This window comes from Astyanax mexicanus, chromosome 17 (genome assembly GCF_023375975.1).
Source record: "Astyanax mexicanus isolate ESR-SI-001 chromosome 17, AstMex3_surface, whole genome shotgun sequence".
Taxonomy (NCBI): domain Eukaryota; kingdom Metazoa; phylum Chordata; class Actinopteri; order Characiformes; family Acestrorhamphidae; genus Astyanax; species Astyanax mexicanus.
Window position 1 is genome coordinate 40,321,248 of NC_064424.1, and position 19,761 is coordinate 40,341,008.

At 36.7% G+C, this 19,761-nt stretch overlaps 1 protein-coding gene across 6 annotated transcripts in view; it reads right to left on the reverse strand.

Moving 5' to 3' along the window:
* cacna1bb (calcium channel, voltage-dependent, N type, alpha 1B subunit, b) overlaps window positions 1–19,761 on the reverse strand; it is a 337,484-nt gene that overhangs the window by 141,364 nt on the left and 176,359 nt on the right. For all 6 annotated transcript variants that reach the window (XM_049466430.1, XM_049466432.1, XM_049466431.1 and 3 more), the window contains exons 8-10: window positions 12,273–12,388; window positions 9,594–9,683; window positions 3,539–3,628 (exon numbers count right to left, since the gene is read on the reverse strand). In XM_049466430.1, coding sequence (XP_049322387.1) covers window positions 3,539–3,628; window positions 9,594–9,683; window positions 12,273–12,388 — 296 coding nt within the window. The remainder of the gene's footprint in view (window positions 1–3,538; window positions 3,629–9,593; window positions 9,684–12,272; window positions 12,389–19,761) is intronic.

Here is a 19,761-nt window from a genome sequence, read left to right on the forward strand (position 1 = left end):
ACAGACCTTTTTCCCATTCAGGTGGGTAAAAGATAGGGATGTCACGATTCTCTAAATCTTAAAATTTTATTTCCGATTTTAGGGTCACTATTCGATTCAATTCTCGATTTTCTTTTTTTTTTTTTTTTACAGCAGAGATGCCTATGCCAGTTTTAGATTAGTCTATGGTCAGTCATTGGTTTGATTCATCAAATATACACATTTTATTTCAAAAGGTGGGCTTGATATAAGTGACGCAAAGTGATACAAGTGATCTGTAATACACCACATTATGAACTAATGGTCAAATTTAAATAATTGAATTAACATATATATGTAATGCCATCTAGTGGCTTTTTTTGTTAGCAGCAGTGTGCGCTATTAAAACAGCAATGTGCAACATAACAAAATAAATAATAAAAAAAATACAGGAACAGTCATGTAGAAAATAATAGAACAATTAGAGCCTTAACAAACTAAACTCTATCCTACTATAACAGTGGAACATGAGAATTAAGACTCGGTCCCTGAGAATGACAAGTTTTTTTTATTATATATTTATATATTATTAACTTTATCTGAGAGAAAGATGCTGCTTAAGGTACCACAACTATTAACATATTCGAGGCTAAACAACAAAACAACTGTTATTTTTATATTTTCAAGTTTTTCTTTAAGAAGATGAGAATGTCCACATTCTCTGGAGAAAGGCCTGCTCTTTGAGGCGTGCTTGCATAGCTTAGAGGGAGGGATCGTCGATCATCTTTTTGACTTCGAGGCTCGAGACCATGACATCATTGCGATCCATTTAAAAAAAATATTTTGAAATCATGACACCCCTAGTGAAAGAGAGGGAGAGGGAGAAAAAGGCCCTCCCCTCGTGTGCATATTCATGACGTGCTTGCAAAACAGAGAGGGTTGTGATAGGCCTGTTCTCTACAATGATTTTTCGAGTCAGCCAATCAGTTTTTAGTGTGGGCGGGCAGTGTTTTTTCCCCTCCTGGACAGGATTCCTAAATTTCCTTCGGGATAAATAAAGTATCTATCTATCTATCTATCTATCTATCTATCTATCTATCTATCTATCTATCTATCTATCTATCTATCTATCTATCTATCTATCTATCTATCTATCTATCTATCTATCTATCTATCTATCTATCTATCTATCTATCTATCTATCTATCTATCTATCTATCTATCTATTCAGTGAGTAAGAGAAGGAGCATCGTGGCTAAAGTATATTTATGTCTGGAAAAAGTAAAAAACAATTTACGTCTTGCCCGCTGTACAGTTTGTAATAGTAATTTTAGGCATGTTGAGGTGATTAATTCTTGCAACTTGGGATGTCTCAGCAAACGTTTTCTTTGTTGTACAGGATAAGTTTACAGCTTTCCAGATGAGAACCACCTAGTATTTTTTTTAAACACTTTTAAGTTTCTACATGATTCCTTATGTGTTCCTTCTGGATAGTCTGGATTAATTTATTCATTTATAATGTAGAAAGAACGTAGGAAACAAAAAAATAATGAGAAGGTGTGTCCCAACTTTGGACTGGTACTGTATAACAACCAAAATATATAATTCAAATTGACAGTCCTTGCATGAATGTTTTTGTTTATTTCTCTGCACTACAGGTAATATGTGCTGATTTCCATGTTTGAACCCACTTGTCCCTTATTTTCTTCTATCAGGATGCTACATTGGTAGTAAAAAATGTAGTAACAATGTTGTTACAAACTGTTCACAGATCAGCTGGTAAGTGACACCACTCATCCTCCGACCAGAGGAACTGCAGTATCGGTCAATACAAAAAAAAGCCCAGCCCGGGTGCAGAGACAGTTCAGGTAACTGCACAGATCCAACACAAAAGCTCAGAAATGAAAGAAGAGCGGAACATAATTACATCAGACTCTCCGTTCTGCGAGAGAACTCTTCAGAGAGGCCTGCTACTCGAGAGTGATGTGAACGGTTTAAAGTTGGAGTGTTATATCACTGCAGAACTAATACACACTAACTCCCACTCATATCTCCACTCCTGCTTCACTCACAACAGCTAATGGGCATATCTGCACTAATCCCAGATACTTGACACACATTTCACAGCTGAAATACACAGGAGACCCGGCAGGGCTTTAGAAACGCTGGCTATCCAGGAAAATACGACCTTACATCACATTTTATAATTAAAGCGGAAAATGGCTTTGAAAATGCAGTTACAATACACTTCACAATCAGTTTTAATCAGTTCAGTCCTGTCTGATTTAATGCCCTTCTCTTTTCACCACCCCCAATGGACTCTAGAGTAGTGGAGTAGTGTTCTCTGGAGTGACAAATCTCAACTGTCTGTCTGGAAATCTGATGGATGAGTCTGGGTTTGGTGATTGCCAGGAGAACAGTACTTGTCTGACTGCTGTAAAGTTTGGTAGAGGGGGGATTATGGACAATTGTATGCTCCCGTAAAGTTTAGTGTGGAAGAACTTGACTGGTCTGCACAGAGTCCTGACTTTAACCTGACAGAACCGCTTTAGGATGAATTACAGTGAAGACTGTGAGCCAGGGCTTCTCATTCAACATCAGTGTCTGACTTATATATGCACTTTTTTCGTAAATGACAACCTAGGCTGGAATAGATCACCTACTGGGCATTCATTTCACTATCTGTTTAATCTTTTAATTTATTGCAACCTTTATAATACATTAATGGTAACTTGAAATTAAAATGGAAATCAAGTATTTATCAGGTGAGCTAAAATAAAGAAGTAAAAGCATAAGGAAAACAATGTAATATTTAATTAAGAAGAAATAGAATAATTCAGAAAAAAGGATAAGTGGACAGGCAAAAATGTAAAGCAATACAATAAAGAGAGAAAAAAATACATAAATAAATAAAAGGATAGAATAAATGAAATACAATGGTAAAAGGCCAAAAGTAAAACAAGAAAAACAAAAAAATAAAATGACAAAATTATAAAATCAAATAAATAAAAAGGCTAAAAGGTAAAACAGAAAATAAATAAAACAAATAAAAGGTAAAACAAAACTCAACTAAAACTGAAGGAAACAAATACTGATGTTACTGTAACTTCACTCAAACCCTACTCTTTGTATCTGTTCTTATTAAATAAAATAAAGCAAACAAAGTGAAAAACCTAGTGACGTGTGAACCAAAATGTTGCAGGTTAAAATCCCATGGGCCCTATTTTAGTGATCTATAATGAGGCAGCTTAATTTACAGAGTGTCAGTGTGTCTTTGCTATTGTAATGATGGGAAAAGTACATCATCTCGAAAAGTGCAAAAGGCATTAACTAAATTCCCTTAATTAATCATGAATGTGTTTTAGGCATGATGTGCAATAAACCTTTAAAACTTTAAAACTCAAGAACAGATTTTTAGTTTCTCAAAAATGAATACATAGGGAAATTTTACTATAGACTTACAGAAAAGTGTGAATCAGGGATTTACATTTGAAAGTAACAGTATCTGTTTAATTGAGTATAACTGAGACATTTCTGCTCATTTATTCATGTTAGAGAGATGCCACAGGTCAAAACTTACCAACAGAGGAAATGTCTGTGAAGCGTTCTTCTCCCTCCTCAGCACTGATGAGGTCATTCTTACCCTTCTTCACCTTCGCCCTTTTCAGAACTGCAAACACAGCAACACACAAACAAAGACACAGAGAAAAAAATAGCATCATAAGTTGTGTAATAAATGTTTACCTTAAAGAGATGAATCTGCCATACAAATGTTGATGTTTCAAAGTTTGATGATTAAGGCTTGCTTATTTACTGCTGGATTAAACTAAAATTATACTATAATTATATAGGCTGTTAAAGCTCAGAAATCATCAATCCTGACTGAACTAGAAATGCTTAGTAAAGAAGAATGATCCAAAACACCCTCAACCAGAAATCAGACTCATTTTTAAGCTGTAGGAAGAGTTTAGACACTGTTATTTCTGCAAAAGGAGGATCTACTAAATATTGATGTCATCTTTCTGTTGTGGTGCTCAAATTTATGCACCTGCCTAATTTTATTTAAAGAATTATTGCACACTTTCTGTAAATCCTATAAACGTAATTTTACTTCTTAAATATCACTTTGTTTGTCTGCTATATGATATATTTGACTAAAATTGCTGATCCATTCAACAGATGATTTATAAAAGAAAATCATGAAAAATTTTTTTATCACACTGTAAATAACTGACCAGCACATCAATTTATCAGTATACTTATGCTTTAATATAGATCAGTAACACGGAGATAAATAACTGATCAGCACATTGGTTTATCATTATACTCATACTTTAGTATAGATCAGTTACACTGAGATAAATAACTGACCAGCACAGTGATTTATCAGTATACTCAGGCTTTATCATTTTAGCTGTTACATGTTACATGAAAGTTTCAGAAATCTGAATAAACCATGATTTATTAAAAATGTCAAAGATGCATGCACTGTATCTGCTGATTGACTCAATTGATTTTGGATTTTTTTATAAATCTGTTTAGCGAAGTTTTATAAAACATTTATTAAAGTTTGTGAAACAGTTTATCCAATAAGGTCTTCAATAACAAACTCATGAGGGTTACTGTTGCCATTTCATAATTTTTTCTTCACAAAACAGCTAATTGCTCATAGCCTGCTCATTACATAAGCAGCACGAGTTCAGAACGAGTGAGACAGATAGATGTGTGCACACAGCAAACCGTACCTCACACAGTGAGTCAGCAGCCATTAGCACTCAGGAGATGCTGAGTAACTATACACATGCATGACTGAGCGCCAAGCCCAGCCTCCCCTCTTTCTCTCTCTCTCTCTCTCTCTCTCTGTTTCACTTTCTCTCTCTCTCTGTCTCTTTCTACATCTATCTGTCTCTCTGTCGCTCTCTTTCTCTATCTCTCTCTCTCTCTCTCTCTCTCTCTCTCTCTCTCTCTCCCCTGATACCCACTGCACACACAGCTAATTACAGTCATTGAGGAGCGCCTGTCAATCAAGTTTTTCATCACCCGTTTCTTCACATCTCTCAGCAGACTCAGACGCTCTACTGTATACAGTGCTTTTTACACAAATGTCACAAAGCAGCTTTACAGAGCCTCTAATGAGTAAGAACCACAGTGACAGTGGCAATTTTATTTTACTTGGAATTTACTAAGTAAACTTTTGATCAAAATATGCTCAAATATCTAAATTCTGTTAAAGTTCGCATCTCATTGTTAATCATGTTAAGCAGGGCTGGCATATTTTATTGTTACAGATTCATTATTGTAAAATGTGTCTTAGACATACCAGTCAAGTTTTGGATTTAAAAATAAGGGAAATTTGCCGCCGCCCACTTTGAGCCATCCAAGTAGCCCAACCGAGGTTCAGTATCCCTCACATTTTAAGACAGGTTTACAAGAGATCTAAAATAACCACTTACAAACTACAATTTGGTTATCAGAATGTAATAGGTTTACCTTTGTTGACACTGAAATGCTTTGGATATTCCTATATTCCTACTACTTATAATACAGCGTTAATAAAACCTTTTCTAGATATTTACATTAAATCTTCACTTTTTGTTACTGTGTTACTGTGAACTACAAATGAACACGTCAGATCAGTGTTTCTACACCCTGTTCCTGCATATTCTACTGCATATTCTAGAGCTGTCTCTGTTTGTGGTGGTATGATGTGTCTAATACACCGCTGGATATACATAATGATTTATCTATGGTCGATAGGGAGCTAAGGGATTTTAACAGGTAAACTCAGTTAAGGATTGTTTATTAGCTGATTAGTTGGATCCGCTGGAAAACACAATTTTATGGCAGTGATAAACTGCTTTAAACAACTTCCCAGACTGACCCTTCTCCACGCTCCTTAAAACCAGCAAGCTGATTGGCTGTTTCTCCTGAAAGGCGGGACTTCTTCTTGAACCGGCACCATGATTGGTCAAGAAACACAGCGGTCAGTCGCCACAATTATAACGTTTTTTAGTTTTTAATATAATACGGGAAATTTACGAGAAAATACTAATACGGGAGGACGGCGGGAAAGGGGAGTAAGATACGGTAGTTTCCCGGCCAAAATGGGAGACTTGACAGGTATGGTCTTAGAATCTCCTGAAAATAACCTCTGGAATGTGTAATCGTCTTCTATAATAGTTTTGTAATCTTTAAGTGAATAAAGGAGCAGCTATAATAAACTGATCTAGTGTTATAAGAGATATACAGTATTTAGAGTCTCTGTTACTGACTGATGATCATTACAAGAGCTTTAAATTCTATTTCAGATTTTTATTAATTTAATCATTTAGTCACTCCTCAGTTAAAATTCAACTGAGTTGTATAGTTTAAATACTTTGATGATGAATGTGGTTAAATGTGTTTTATTTAGATTAATTAATCACAGAGCATTTAATTAATTGTTTCACCTAAAACAACCATAAAAAATAAAAAAAACCCAGAAATGTGACAAATATAATAAAAAAACAAACAGGAAAAAATTAATTGAATTAACAGGGCCCTTTATGACATTACCCTTATAATACACAAACCCCATTTTTATTATATGTTCTTTTTGAATAAAATAACACAGACTGAGGGATGGGACTAGTTACATAAAAACTTTAAAAAATCAGGGTCAAATCTAATCACTTGCCTAGTATTGTCTATGCTTTCTAGCTGCTCAATGAAGTATATTCTTAAAATTTGGCAAATAAAAAATGTTGAATGGGAGAGTAAATACTGCAGTATATGCACATCACATTTACAAAATTTAATTATTAGCAAAATTTATTAGGGTCTTTAAACCAGCTACCCTACTTTTCCAACAGGACAATGCTATTCCACATACTGCTGCCATCTTAAGGACACAGTATTGAGTATTGATAGACCTATCCCAAACTGAAAATATGTGTGATGCTATTGAACACACTATCAGCACTAAGAATGAGTTGAGAATATTGGAGCTGTATGGATTCATTATCACAGGACACCATTAGGAACCTCTACAACTCTAGGCTGAGACATCAGGCTGTGATATACATGCATTATACATGCTGAATAAATATGATCAGTCACATCAGTTAATCCAGCACTGCCCTCTGGGTGCAGGTATTTTGTTTCCCTTGTAATACGAGTACAGTATCTCACACTGACTGTGGGGCTGTAGAAGAATGAAGAACACCACAGCACGCCTATATTTACATTTCTCCTTTATTACACAGCCTAAAGCTCCTCACTGTACTGCTGTACTGTTACAGCAGCCCAGCCGCAAGCCGTCTCACACTGCACTGTTTGCCCCGGGGACACGCGCCTCCATGTGTGTGTGTGTGTGCCAGTGTGTGTGTGTGTGTGCCAGTGACTGTGTGCGACTGTGCGATGCTAATCCAATTAACCCTGTTGTCTTAATCCCTATAATTACTTCTGGCATCCACGCCAGGCCTAATTGACAGAGATTATGGGCCCTGATAAAGCAGAACCACCGGGAACAGGAAGTTAAGCACATGTCAACCAATGTGACGAGAAAGAGGGGGAGAGAGGGAGAAGTGATTGGATGAGAGAGAAAAAATAAAAGATGAGAGAGAGAGAGAAAGAAAGATGAGAGGATGTGGGAGATTGAGATGAATGGATGAGAGAGAAATAAAGATGATGATAAGAGAGAGAGAGAGAGAGAGAGATGAGAGGATGTGAAAGATGAATAGATGACAAGGAAGAAAGAGAATGAAAGATATGTAGAGTGGATAAGAGAGAGAGGGAGAGAGATGAGAAGGAGTGGGAGATAGAGACACATAGATGAGGGAGACAAAAGAGAAGAAAAGAAATAAAGAGTGGATAAGAAAGAGAGAAAAGAGAGAGAGAGAGAGAGAGAGAGAGAGAGAGAGAGAGAGAGATGAGAGAGTGTGGGAGATAGAGAAGAATAGATGAGGGAGAAGAAAGAGAAGGAAAGAAATGAAGAATGAATGAGAATGAGAGAAACCGAGAAAAGGAGAAAGAGAGAGACAGAGAGAGAGAGAAAGAAATGAGAGAGAATGGAAAGGATGTGGGAGATTAGGGGATGAATGAATGAGAGAAGAACAAGAAGAAAGAAGATAATGAATGGATGAAAAAGAAAAAATCAGAGGGAGATAGAAAGAAAGAGAAATAAGATTGTTTTAGAGAGAGGGAGAGATGTGTAAAGAGTAGAAAAGAGAAGAGAAATTATGAGAAAAAAATAAAGAGATGATATGAGAGAGAGAGAGAGAGAGAGAGAGAGAAAGATAATGTAGGAGATGAATAGATGAGAGAGAAAGAATCAGTGGGATAAAGCACTGATGAGAGAGAGGGAGAGAGATAGAAGAGAGATGAAAGCGAGAAAGAAGAAAAGAGAGAGGTCTGTTGAGAGATGAACAGATGAAAGATTAAGAGGAAGAGAAACTAGAAAATGAGGGAGACAGGCGAATGGATAAGAGATGAAAAGAGAGAGAAGGAGATAAGGGATAAGAGAGAAAGAGAGGAAAAGAAATGGATGAATAGAGGTTGAGAGAGATAGTAGATGCTATTTATTTATATGTAATTCCTTACACTTATACGTTTATTTGAATAAATATGATTTCTAATGGTTCTATAAATAAGAAATGAGAAAAAGAGAAGAGTACAGAAAGTTAAAGTGGGAGTTTAAGAAAAGCACTGGGAATGTCACTGGTAACACTGGTAGAGAAGGGAGAAGAGGTGTGTACACCTCATGATAAAGAGTCAATTCAAATCTGCAGTCAGATCTAAATGTGCAGGAAGGTAAGAGCTGCAAACAAAAAAGATATAAAATCCTGATTTTGTAATATGAGAACTGTAGAAGTCTGTGTACAGTCCCATTTATTTCATGGTCTCTTTGTGCCCCAGGTGAAAAGATCGAACCACAGCCACTTTGATCTAAAAACAGACACTACACTTTGATTTGTGCTCCTGCAGAGTAAAATCATCTTCCTGAATGAAGATACTGTAGATAAAAAAGGGAGAGGTCGTATCCCTGTACCCTGGACTGGTTTACTATAAGACAGGGGTGTCCAAACTTTTTTTGTTGGGGGCCAGAAGGAGAAATATATTTGAAGTCACGTTCCACACTCTGTAATAAAACAAATAATGAAATATACCACTTTAAATAATACATTTTTCCTGATTATTTCATTTACACACCATTTTACTTGACTTACTATCTTTATCTTTGACACCGCTGTGTAAACTAAGATTTTTCAAATTGATGTTTAATTTCATGATGTCTCTTAATATTAAACTCCTTAGTTACGGCAACTCTTAGACTCTTTGGCCTGTTTTTCTGCGCTAGAAATGCGCACTCTCTCCACTTTTAGACTCTTTGGCCCGTTTTATCTGCGCTAGAAATGCGCACTCTCTCCACTTTTAGACTCTTTGGTCCGTTTCTGACACCTAGCGTTCAAACTTTTAATCTCACATTATAAAAACCTGCTTAACAGCGGGCCAACTTTCATTCTATTTCTAAAATACCTCGCGGGCCGCTTCATAAAAGGAGACGGGCCGCAAATGGCCCGCGGGCCGTAGTTTGGACACCCCTGCTATAAGAGACTGGGGTAAAGCAGCTCTCAGTGCCCTCACTCTCTTTTTACCTGGGTTGTTCTGTTTCCTCTTGTACCATGCACCATCCAGCGGAGATTTCTCCTCAGCATTCTGATCCTCCTCAGCCAGCAGCACTTCCTCTGCAACAGCACAACAGCACAACAGTCAGATAAGATGCCTTACCTCTAAATAAAGTGAATATTTTTATTTTAACCCTTGTGTGGTGTTCATATTTTTGTTACTCGTTTACTTTGTTACTTGTATTTAATTCAGCAAAATTAAGCAATTTTACATTAAAATGTTTTTCAAATGCTTGCTTCACCTAAATTGAAAGCAATATAAACAGCTTACATGGTTAATATTTGCCCTTTACCTTTCTTATGTTACATTTCTTTCAAAAAGTGCTACTCTTTTTTTATTAGTTTTTTAATAAAATGTAAAAGAAAATGAATTAAACTCAAGATATGAGTAGAAAATTTGTTTAGTTTCAAATTTACAAATGAAGCAATGTTTATTAGCCCTTGGCCAAACATACTGTATGTAATATAAATGTGTATGGGGGGGGGGGTGTACAGTTTGTGTCTATCAAAAATGTGTATTGATATATGTTTTTCACAAAAAATGAGCCAATGCCAATGAGTTTGAGTTAGAAAAAATATTTTTTTTAGTATCATTTGATGAAAAATAAAAACGGGTCCCACAGACCCGAACACCACACAAGGGTTACCAGAGTTGAGTTGTGTGTTCTCAAATTCCATTCCATTTTGAAGTTGTGTGGGCATGCACCATTCCTCAATTCACACTGACGCGTGTACCAGGAACACATAGTAGAATGCATTATTTCAGGCAGACAATCTAAACTCTACTCTCTATTATCTCACAAGGTCTCAAATTTAAATTCAAAATCAATTTCTTGGTTTATTTGGTTTAATAATTGTTGAGTACGCCCTCGGCTGCTCTCTTGGCGTCACTCACGCGTTCGTTTGCAATGGGAAAAGGTAATGACTAAGACTAGATACCAGGAGGTGCACCTCACATTTTATTTGTACAGAGATCACTGGGGAACACTTCCACTCACAAGGAATTCAAAAGAAATAGTCCGAAGAGTATTTCAGACACACGCATTTATAGACAAACCACCTCAAGGTCACAGAGGAAGGCACCCAGGTCAGTTTCCCAAAAACTGGTTCTGGCTGGTCTTGATCAGACGTTTGTCTGTCAAAATCTTCCTACGCATACAGTAGGGCTCAATCCTCTTTTGCCTCACAACGGTTTTGGGGCCTAAACGCCAACGGCCAGATCTTGCAAGTAACTGATAGTTAAGTCAGAGACGTATTTTAGAGAACTGTCTCAGCTGCCTTCCTCTGCTCTGCCGGTAACATGTCAACACCTTTCTTTTAGCTGGCCTCTAGGTCAGTGGGGCAAGCTCTGTTGCCTACCATATAATCACACTCGTACTCATAATGCATTTAGTTTTACTTCATTAACTTGATTAGTATTAGGACTATAGTAATGCAGTTGATTATACTTCATTAGCTTGATTAGTATTAATTATAGCACAGTTATTGATTATATAAAAAAAATTAAAGCATATTTCTAACATGATGCATGAACGAGCAGATAAAGACGTATTCTCAGTAGAAATTGTATCAGCTGTGATGCTGCTGCTTATGTTAACAGCAGAAGCTGTTATGGCCAGAAAAAGGTCCCAGGACGTACCAGACCAATCTCATTTTAGAAAGAACACATTTGTTTTTTAATTTAAAAGAAAAATCTGAAGGATTGCTACTCTGAACATACATATGTATATATACCACCCAAAAATATTGAAACAGAGTCGCCTGAGGTGTGCTTTTGCACATGGGTATGCTTTTGCATACCTCAGGCGACTCTGTTTGTGGCATGCTTGCAGAAATGGCTTCTTTCGCATCACTCTCCCATACAGCTTCTCCTTGTGTAAAGTGCGCTGTATTGTTGACTGATGCACAGTGACACCATCTGCAGCAAGATGATGCTGCAGCTCTTTGGAGGTGGTCTGTGGATTGTCCTTGACTGTTCTCACGATTCTTCTTCTCTGCTTTCTGATATTTTTCTTGGCCTGCCACTTCTGGGCTTAACAAGAACTGTCCCTGTGCTCTTCCATTTCCTTACTATGTTCCTCACAGTGGAAACTGACAGGTAAAATCTCTGAGACAACTTTTTGTATCCTTCCCCTGAACAACTATGTTGAACAATCTTTGTTTTTAGATCATTTGAGAGTTGTTTTGATGAGCCCATGATGCCACTCTTCAGAGGAGATTCAAATAGGAGAACAACTTGCAATTGGCCACCTTAAATACCTTTTCTCATGATTGGATACACCTGGCTATGAAGTTCAAAGCTCAATGAAGTTCCCAAACCAATTTTGTGCTTCAGTAATTCAGTAAAAAGTAGTTGGGAGTATTCAAATCAATAAAATGATAAGGGTGCTCATACTTTTGCACCGGTCAAATTTTGGTTTAATGCATATTGCACATTTTCTGTTAGTACAATAAACCTCATTTCAATCCTGAAATATTACTGAGTCCATCAGTTATTAGATATATCAAACTGAAATGGCTGTTGCAAACACCCAAATATTTAGAACTAAAAATGATTAAGATTAATAGGGGTGCCCAAACTTTTTCATATGACTGTATATATTGTATTTAACCTGGATACAGATAATGTGGAAAAGATATCTGTCTCACCTGCTTTACAGATCCACTCCAGATAACCAGTGAGCTCTCTCTCGATCTGCTGTTGTCTCCGCAGCTTCAGGAACTCCTGTCTCTTCTCCACACGCTCTCTCTCTTTGGCAAACTCTCTGAGAACACACACAAAAACACGTGTACATGAACACGCAGAAATCAATGTTCAGTCAAATTAGTAAAAAGACCAAATTATTCCTTTATCCATCCAAAAAAGTCATTTATCATCACTTGATATTAGTTTACTGCCCTTTCAAAAAATGGCTGTTTTCCAGATGAAAGGAACGAGCTGTACAGAGCTGGGATAGAAACATTAGCTGAGCTAACTTGGCCTTAGCATCTGTTTGCATACCAAAAGGCTGTCTGCATTTCTGACAAGTGACAACAAGTGACTTGAGTAGCACTGCGGAGCTACATTAATGATAAGAGTAGCTCTACTGAAGTAAATGTGTGATTAGAATAGCACTTCTGAGGTAAATGTATTGTGCTTTGATGGTATGTCCAATAGGAAATTAAAATGTTTTGTTCTAAAGAATTTTTTGTATTTTAGTGTTGTAATAGCTTTTTCTTTGAAAATCATAAAAAATACACGTATGCCATTTAATTTATTATTTACAGCACCAGACAAATATTTGGACCATACCTTAAATGTAGTGTTTTTTTCAGTATTTAAATGGTTCTGCACTTTTGATTAAGACTAATGTCATCCAAAAATTGAAGAAAAACACCTTGAATTATTCATTAAACAAAACAGTGTAGGTTTTCTATTTCTGATTTTTCAAAGTAGCAACTCTTTGCACATGGATTAGATTTTCTCATGAGGTAGAGTGCCCTGGAATACAGGCTTTCAGTTAACAGCTGTGCTGAACTCATCAAGAGTTAATTACTTGAATTTCTTGTCTCTTAATGTGTTTGAGAGCTAAGTTGTAAAGTAGTGAAGAGGTAGAGTTACAGGTATACAGTGAATAGCTCTAGATCTATTTGAATAGTTCTAATCCAGATTATGACAAGTACTACTCAACTAAGTAAAGAAAAAACAATACTTTGAGAAATTAAGATTAAGTGCAGTCAGAAAGACCATCAAAAATGTTATGATGAAACTGGTCCTCATCAGGAACATCCCAGGAAAGGAGTTACCAGCCTCAGAAACTGTAAGTTAACAGCTCCTCTGATAAAAAGTCCTAAATGCTTCAGAGTATTTTGGCTTGTTGAACACTTTTAAGTTACTACATGATTCATTATGTGTTCCTTCATAATGTGAATACAATAAAAACCTGCTCTGTATTTCATCAAATGTTTTAGTTTCACTTCAGTTTAGAAATTCTCATTTGATGCATCTCTAGAAAGTAATGTACAGTTCTCAGATGGGGCAAAGACAGTTGACAACAGTGCGGAAAGAATGATGCTCAGAAAATGCTCAAAGCGTTTGAGAAGTCAGATTAGGAGACGCTCTCTGTCTCATATTGCTCTCTAAAGCTCTCTAAAGCTCTGAGCAGACACTCTGATGTTGTGACTCTGTGGCCCTCTGCTCTCATCTCTCTGGGTGTCCAGCTTCCCTCGGCTGGTCTGGAGTGGCCTTTCACTTCAAACAGGGCTGTTCGGACCCCCCAGCGTGCCTGCTCTACTCCGGACAGGACGACTACTGAAAGAGGTGCTTTGAAAGCTTGACTGCACTTGACTGACATAGAAAACAAGAACATGGGAGTCAAGAAAGCAGAACCATCGTAGATACAGATCAGTGACAGGCATGGGGTCTGCAGTCGGAGTAAAGGTTAAAGAACTGGGTTGCCAACCATCCCGTAAAATCCGAAATCGTCCCATATTTGTGCAGTAAAATATGTGTTCTGTAACGAACTGATCCGGGACGCACTTTATCCCGTATTTCTGAGGTTAATTATTAAACGGATGATTTGTTTCTGACAGACAAGAGACACAGCAGTTGCGCTAGCCCACCCCTCCGCTGGAGAACAGCCAAACAGCCACTACCTCTAAACAGAGGCTGTTCTTCTCATTGGTCATAACACGGAGACTCACGACCAATCAGAAGCACAGTCGAATCAGAAGCGCAGCACGGTGGCTGTATCTGCATTCTAAATCACTCCCTGTCACAGCAATAGTTCACTATTTACCATTGGCTTACACACAATATTTCTGTGAGGTGAAGAATACAAAATAACACTATTATTTTTATCAGGTTTTATCAGGTCAGGTCCATGTCGTTTGTGTGATACATACATATTACATATTACATTATGAGACGCTAGATGTAAGGAATTTAGGTGCACCTTACAGTCTGAAAAATACAGTATGCTTTTCTCATTAAATAAACACAATATGCAATATCAAAATCAGCAAATATTATTGTACAATAAATCAGTAACCTAATTATCATGACCAGCCTGGATGTAAATCATTTCTCGTTTATAAAAGGGGCCAACACATCCATCCCAAGATTCACTGCATGCACCAGCACAGCTACCTAAAGCTTTTAAAGACTAGGTCTTGGTAGACCACACCCTTAAACAGACGCAGCCCCTGAATTGGGGAACTCTACTCTTTAAAATGAAGCTTTCAGAAGCAACTTTCCATAACTTTCTTCTGTAATTTGCCGTCATAAATCCACCTTTCTGAATCAAAGCGAACTCCATCACCTTTAGATTCACTTCATCTTCACATTTCTTTGAAACACTACTGCAATATTCCTTTTCATCCAAACTCCTCAAGGAACCATATACCTTCCAAACCCACTGAGCAGCAATCAGCAGCTACAGAAAAAAAAAATCAAGATCCAGGCAAGGGCAAAGAGAAAGCAGTCGTTTTTAGCCATGCAGCTATTCTAATCAAAGCAGGAGAGCAGCAGGTCCAGAGAAAAGCCGGCAAAAGCTCACAACAATCAGCAAATCCCTCACAGAGACCCTCCAGGGGAATTCTGTAACAGGGTACTGAGCATGGAGACATTGGTCAGTAATGAATGTAGTCGGATTGTGAGCGAAACGTCTGAGATTTTAGCTTTTATTCACTATTCTTTACTGAAATACTAAGAGACTGTGCCAATGTCTTTCCTCAAAAATGAAATCAAAAGGCTATAATGCAGCAGTTTATTTGGAATACATGTTTCTATCTTCTTTTGTGCAAATTATGAGCACTTATAATTTCTTTCTATTAATATTTTTACTTTCTATTTCATCTCCAAATACTCATACACTTCTGTGTGTTCATTTAAAAGAAAATCTAGCCCCACAATCAAGAGTGAACAGAGCTGTAAATTGGCTGATTCCAAAACGCCAAAACTGTTACATAACAGTTAATTAATTATAATTATACCACAGTTAGTTCCGACCTTGCAATGTGATTGGATGACAGACGTTTTCAGAGAGTGCTGTTATCAGCCAGTAATGCACTGTAACCAAAGCTCTCCATGTATTACTTCGCCACATACAGGTAAACTAGCACTGATGCAGCGCTTACAAACCAAACAGCGCAGCTACAAACAGAGCAGCTTTAAAAGGAACTATTTTAACTTGTGGAGTGTTTATAACCAAACAGATTGTATTTCCACGTCTTCTTTAACTTAAAATCTTGTAATAAACAGTGATAATGGAACTCTGGTATAATCCCAATAATACTCTCAAGGTTCGTGCTATAATGCGTAATATTGGTACTGCTGTGCTGATCTATGGCACTCCCTCATGTGCATTATTGCTTAATTACATCCTCAAGCCCCAACAACCAGCCTGCTAGCAAGTGTAACACTAAATATAAAGTTACTTCTGGAGAAAAGAGCTTGGTCAAGGCTAAAAAGGCTACAGTTAGAGCAGTTAAAGCTAGTGCTAGACTAACTAAAAAAAAGTTCCTTCTGAAAAAAAGGGTCATTAAAGACAGGTAGGCTTCAGTTCAAGGCTAGGCTACAGTTCTAACTGTAGGCTAGGCTACAGTTCAAGGCTAGGCTACAGTTCAAGGCTAGGCTACAGTTTAAGGCTAGGATACAGTTCAAGGCTAGGCTTCAGTTCAAGGCTAGGCTACAATTTAAGGCTAGGCTACAGTTTAAGGCTAGGCTTCAGTTCAAGGCTAGGCTTCAGTTTAAGGCTAGGCTTCAGTTCAAGGCCAGGCTTCAGTTCAAGGCAAGGCTACAGTTTAAGGCTAGGCTACAGTTCAAGGCTAGGCTTCAGTTCAAGGCTAGGCTACAGTTTAAGGCTAGGCTTCAGTTCAAGGCTAGGCTACAGTTCAAGGCAAGGCTACAGTTCAAGGCTAGGCTACAATTGTCAGGTGATGCAAACCAACAAATAAACAAGGAGCTTACCATTTTGTTTTACTGATAATCAGCCTATTGCATTGTGAGGTAATATAGCAGGGTTGTAAACGGAGTTGTAAAATGCCATCTGAGCATTTTTCACCTCAAACAAAGTAATACACCTACTACTGTTTTATTCACTCAACAGAAATATATGGTGTATTACTACAGTCAACACCATTAAAGCGACAACACCAGTGCAACAAAGAGTTAACTGTAATAAAATAACTGTGGAAACCAACACTGGAGATCTTTCTAGTGCTACAAAATGCTGTGATTCACTTGTTGCTGCTCTGACTTTATCAGATTATCTACATGATAATCACTTTCGATTTACTTTCTGACCAGGAAATTGTTTCTAATTGGAAAATTCGTCAGAGAAGCATTATCCTGGTTAAAACTGGGCTGCAAATCTATTTATAGACATTAATACAAAACAGTACCAGTCAAAGTTTAAACACACCTTAAATTCAGTGTAAATATTCAGTATTGTAATCTAAACTATAAAGAAAAATATATGGAATGCTATTTAGAAAAACAATAACGTGTTAAACAAACCTGAATATGTTTTATATTTTAAATTCTTTAAATTAGCACCTCTTTCTTAGATCTTGGCTGGATTTTCTTAGTTAGCTTTATGAGGTACCTGGAATTCAGACTTTCAGTTAACAGCTGTGCTGAACTTGTTAAGAGTTAATTACTTAAATTTCTTGTCTCTTAATGTGTTTGAGAGTATCAGTTGTAAAGTTGTAAAGAGATAGAGTATGGAGTCAAAAAAGGGTCATAAAGATTTTGAGTTTGTAAAACAGAAGTCACAAATGTACTGAAACTTGTAACTGCGTTTAAACAACTGCATGCACGAAAATCCAAATCCACAAATTAACTGGAATGTGCAAACTTGAAACAGAAAGTAATATTAATAATAATTCAAATGTACAAATGTGAAAAAAATATTTTAATTATATATAAATATATATTTTTTAATTTGTAAATCCAATCTCTTGAATGTGTGAATCAGTACTGCTCAAATGGCTTAAGCTGGATCAGACCAAAAATCACATGGAATTTGTGAGGTTGTAAATGTGACAGTGGGTGTTTTTCACTGTGGAGCTAAAAATCCTCTCATTCATCTTCTCTGCTGCGTGTGCGAAGCTCTAGCTGCAGTTGCGAATTTTGACCCTGTTTTGACGCCTGATTGATGGACCAATAGGAAAGCTTTATCCGGACCAATCAGATTACGGGGTTTGTTTAACCAATCAGAACACTGGGTGGGTCTCTGCAGCTCGGAGTACTGGGTGTGTCGAAAGGTGTGGGCGTGTCGAAAGTGTGGCCGCCATTTTGGAGTCGGCCACCATGCGCCCCCCAGTGGATCAATTTACACTGAGGAAGGAGTTTAATAAAACAATAATATTCATAACTCTACCAATTTTTACCCGATTTACACACGGTTTGGTTTGTTACAAACAGCAGAGATGTAGTAATGATACAGGATGCTGTCACACATTACAAATATGTGCTTTCATACTTTATATTATGCTCTTTATCAAAGACAGACATATGGTATAGCATATTAATAAGTACATAAATTAATTAATTAATTTATATATATATATATATATATATATATATATATATATATATATATATATATATATATATATATATATATATATATATATGTGTGTGTGTGTGTGTGTGTGTGTGTGTGTGTGTGTGTGTAATATAAAATTAATTCATATTATTAGAACATAATATAAAGTATTTCAGCATGAAAGCACGTATTTGTAATGTGTGACAGTGTCCTGTGTCATTACTACATCTCTGCTGTTTGTAACAAACCAAACCGTGTGTAAATCGGGTAAAAATTGGTAGAGTTATGAATATTATTGTTTTATTAAACTCCTTCCTCAGTGTAAATTGATCCACTGGGGGGCGCATGGTGGCCGACCCCAAAATGGCGGCCACACTTTCGACACGCCCACACCTTTCGACACACCCAGTACTCCGAGCTGCAGAGACCCATCCATTGTTCTGATTGGTTAAACAAACCCCGTAATCTGATTGGTCCGGATAAAGCTTTCCTATTGGTCCATCAATCAGGCGTCAAAACAGGGTCAAAATTCGCAACTGCAGCTAGAGCTTCGCACCCGCAGCAGAGAAGATGAATGAGAGGATTTTTAGCTCCACAGTGAAAAACACCCACTGTCACATTTACAACCTCACAAATTCCATGTGATTTTTGGTCTGATCCAGCTTAAGCCATTTGAGCAGTACTGATTCACACATTCAAGAGATTGGATTTACAAATTAAAAAATATATATTTATATATAATTAAAATATTTTTTTCACATTTGTACATTTGAATTATTATTAATATTACTTTCTGTTTCAAGTTTGCACATTCCAGTTAATTTGTGGATTTGGATTTTCGTGCATGCAGTTGTTTAAACGCAGTTACAAGTTTCAGTACATTTGTGACTTCTGTTTTACAAACTCAAAATCTTTATGACCCTTTTTTGACTCCATAATAGAGTTACAGGTATACAGTGAATAGTGAATATTTGATTAATGTTCTAATCCATATTACGGCAAGAAATGCTCAACTAAGTAAAGAAAAAATGACTTTTAGAAATGAACGTCATTCAATCCAAAAGTTATAAAGTCATAAAGATATTCAAAAATGTCATCAGGACTGCTCCAAAAAAGGAAGAGCAAGAGTTACTTCTGTTGCACAGGATACGTTTATTAGAGTTAGCAGCCTTATAAACTGCAAGTTAACAGCTCCCCAGATAAAAGCACCAAAACGAGTACTTTAGTTAATTTAACACTTTTAAATTTACTACATTATTCCTTATGTGTTTCTTCATAGTCATAAACTTTTGACTGGTACTGTAAATATTAACTATATATAAAGTTTCTATTGTCACTATCTGACCACAAAGTCAGATGCCAATATGCACAACAAGATGAACAGAGACAGGTTGGACAGTTGTAGTGAAAATTGCCATTTGATGAAAGTGGGGTTGGTTTAGATTTGCAAACATTTTAATTAGTTAATGATGGTTGTTCTTGTTCTGATTTAATGATAGGTTGTTTTTCTAAAATTATTTTATTACCGTGATATTTTGCCACAACAGGGTGGACTGCTTAAACTTTACATCAGGTAAACATTATGTTATAAATTGCTGAACATGCAA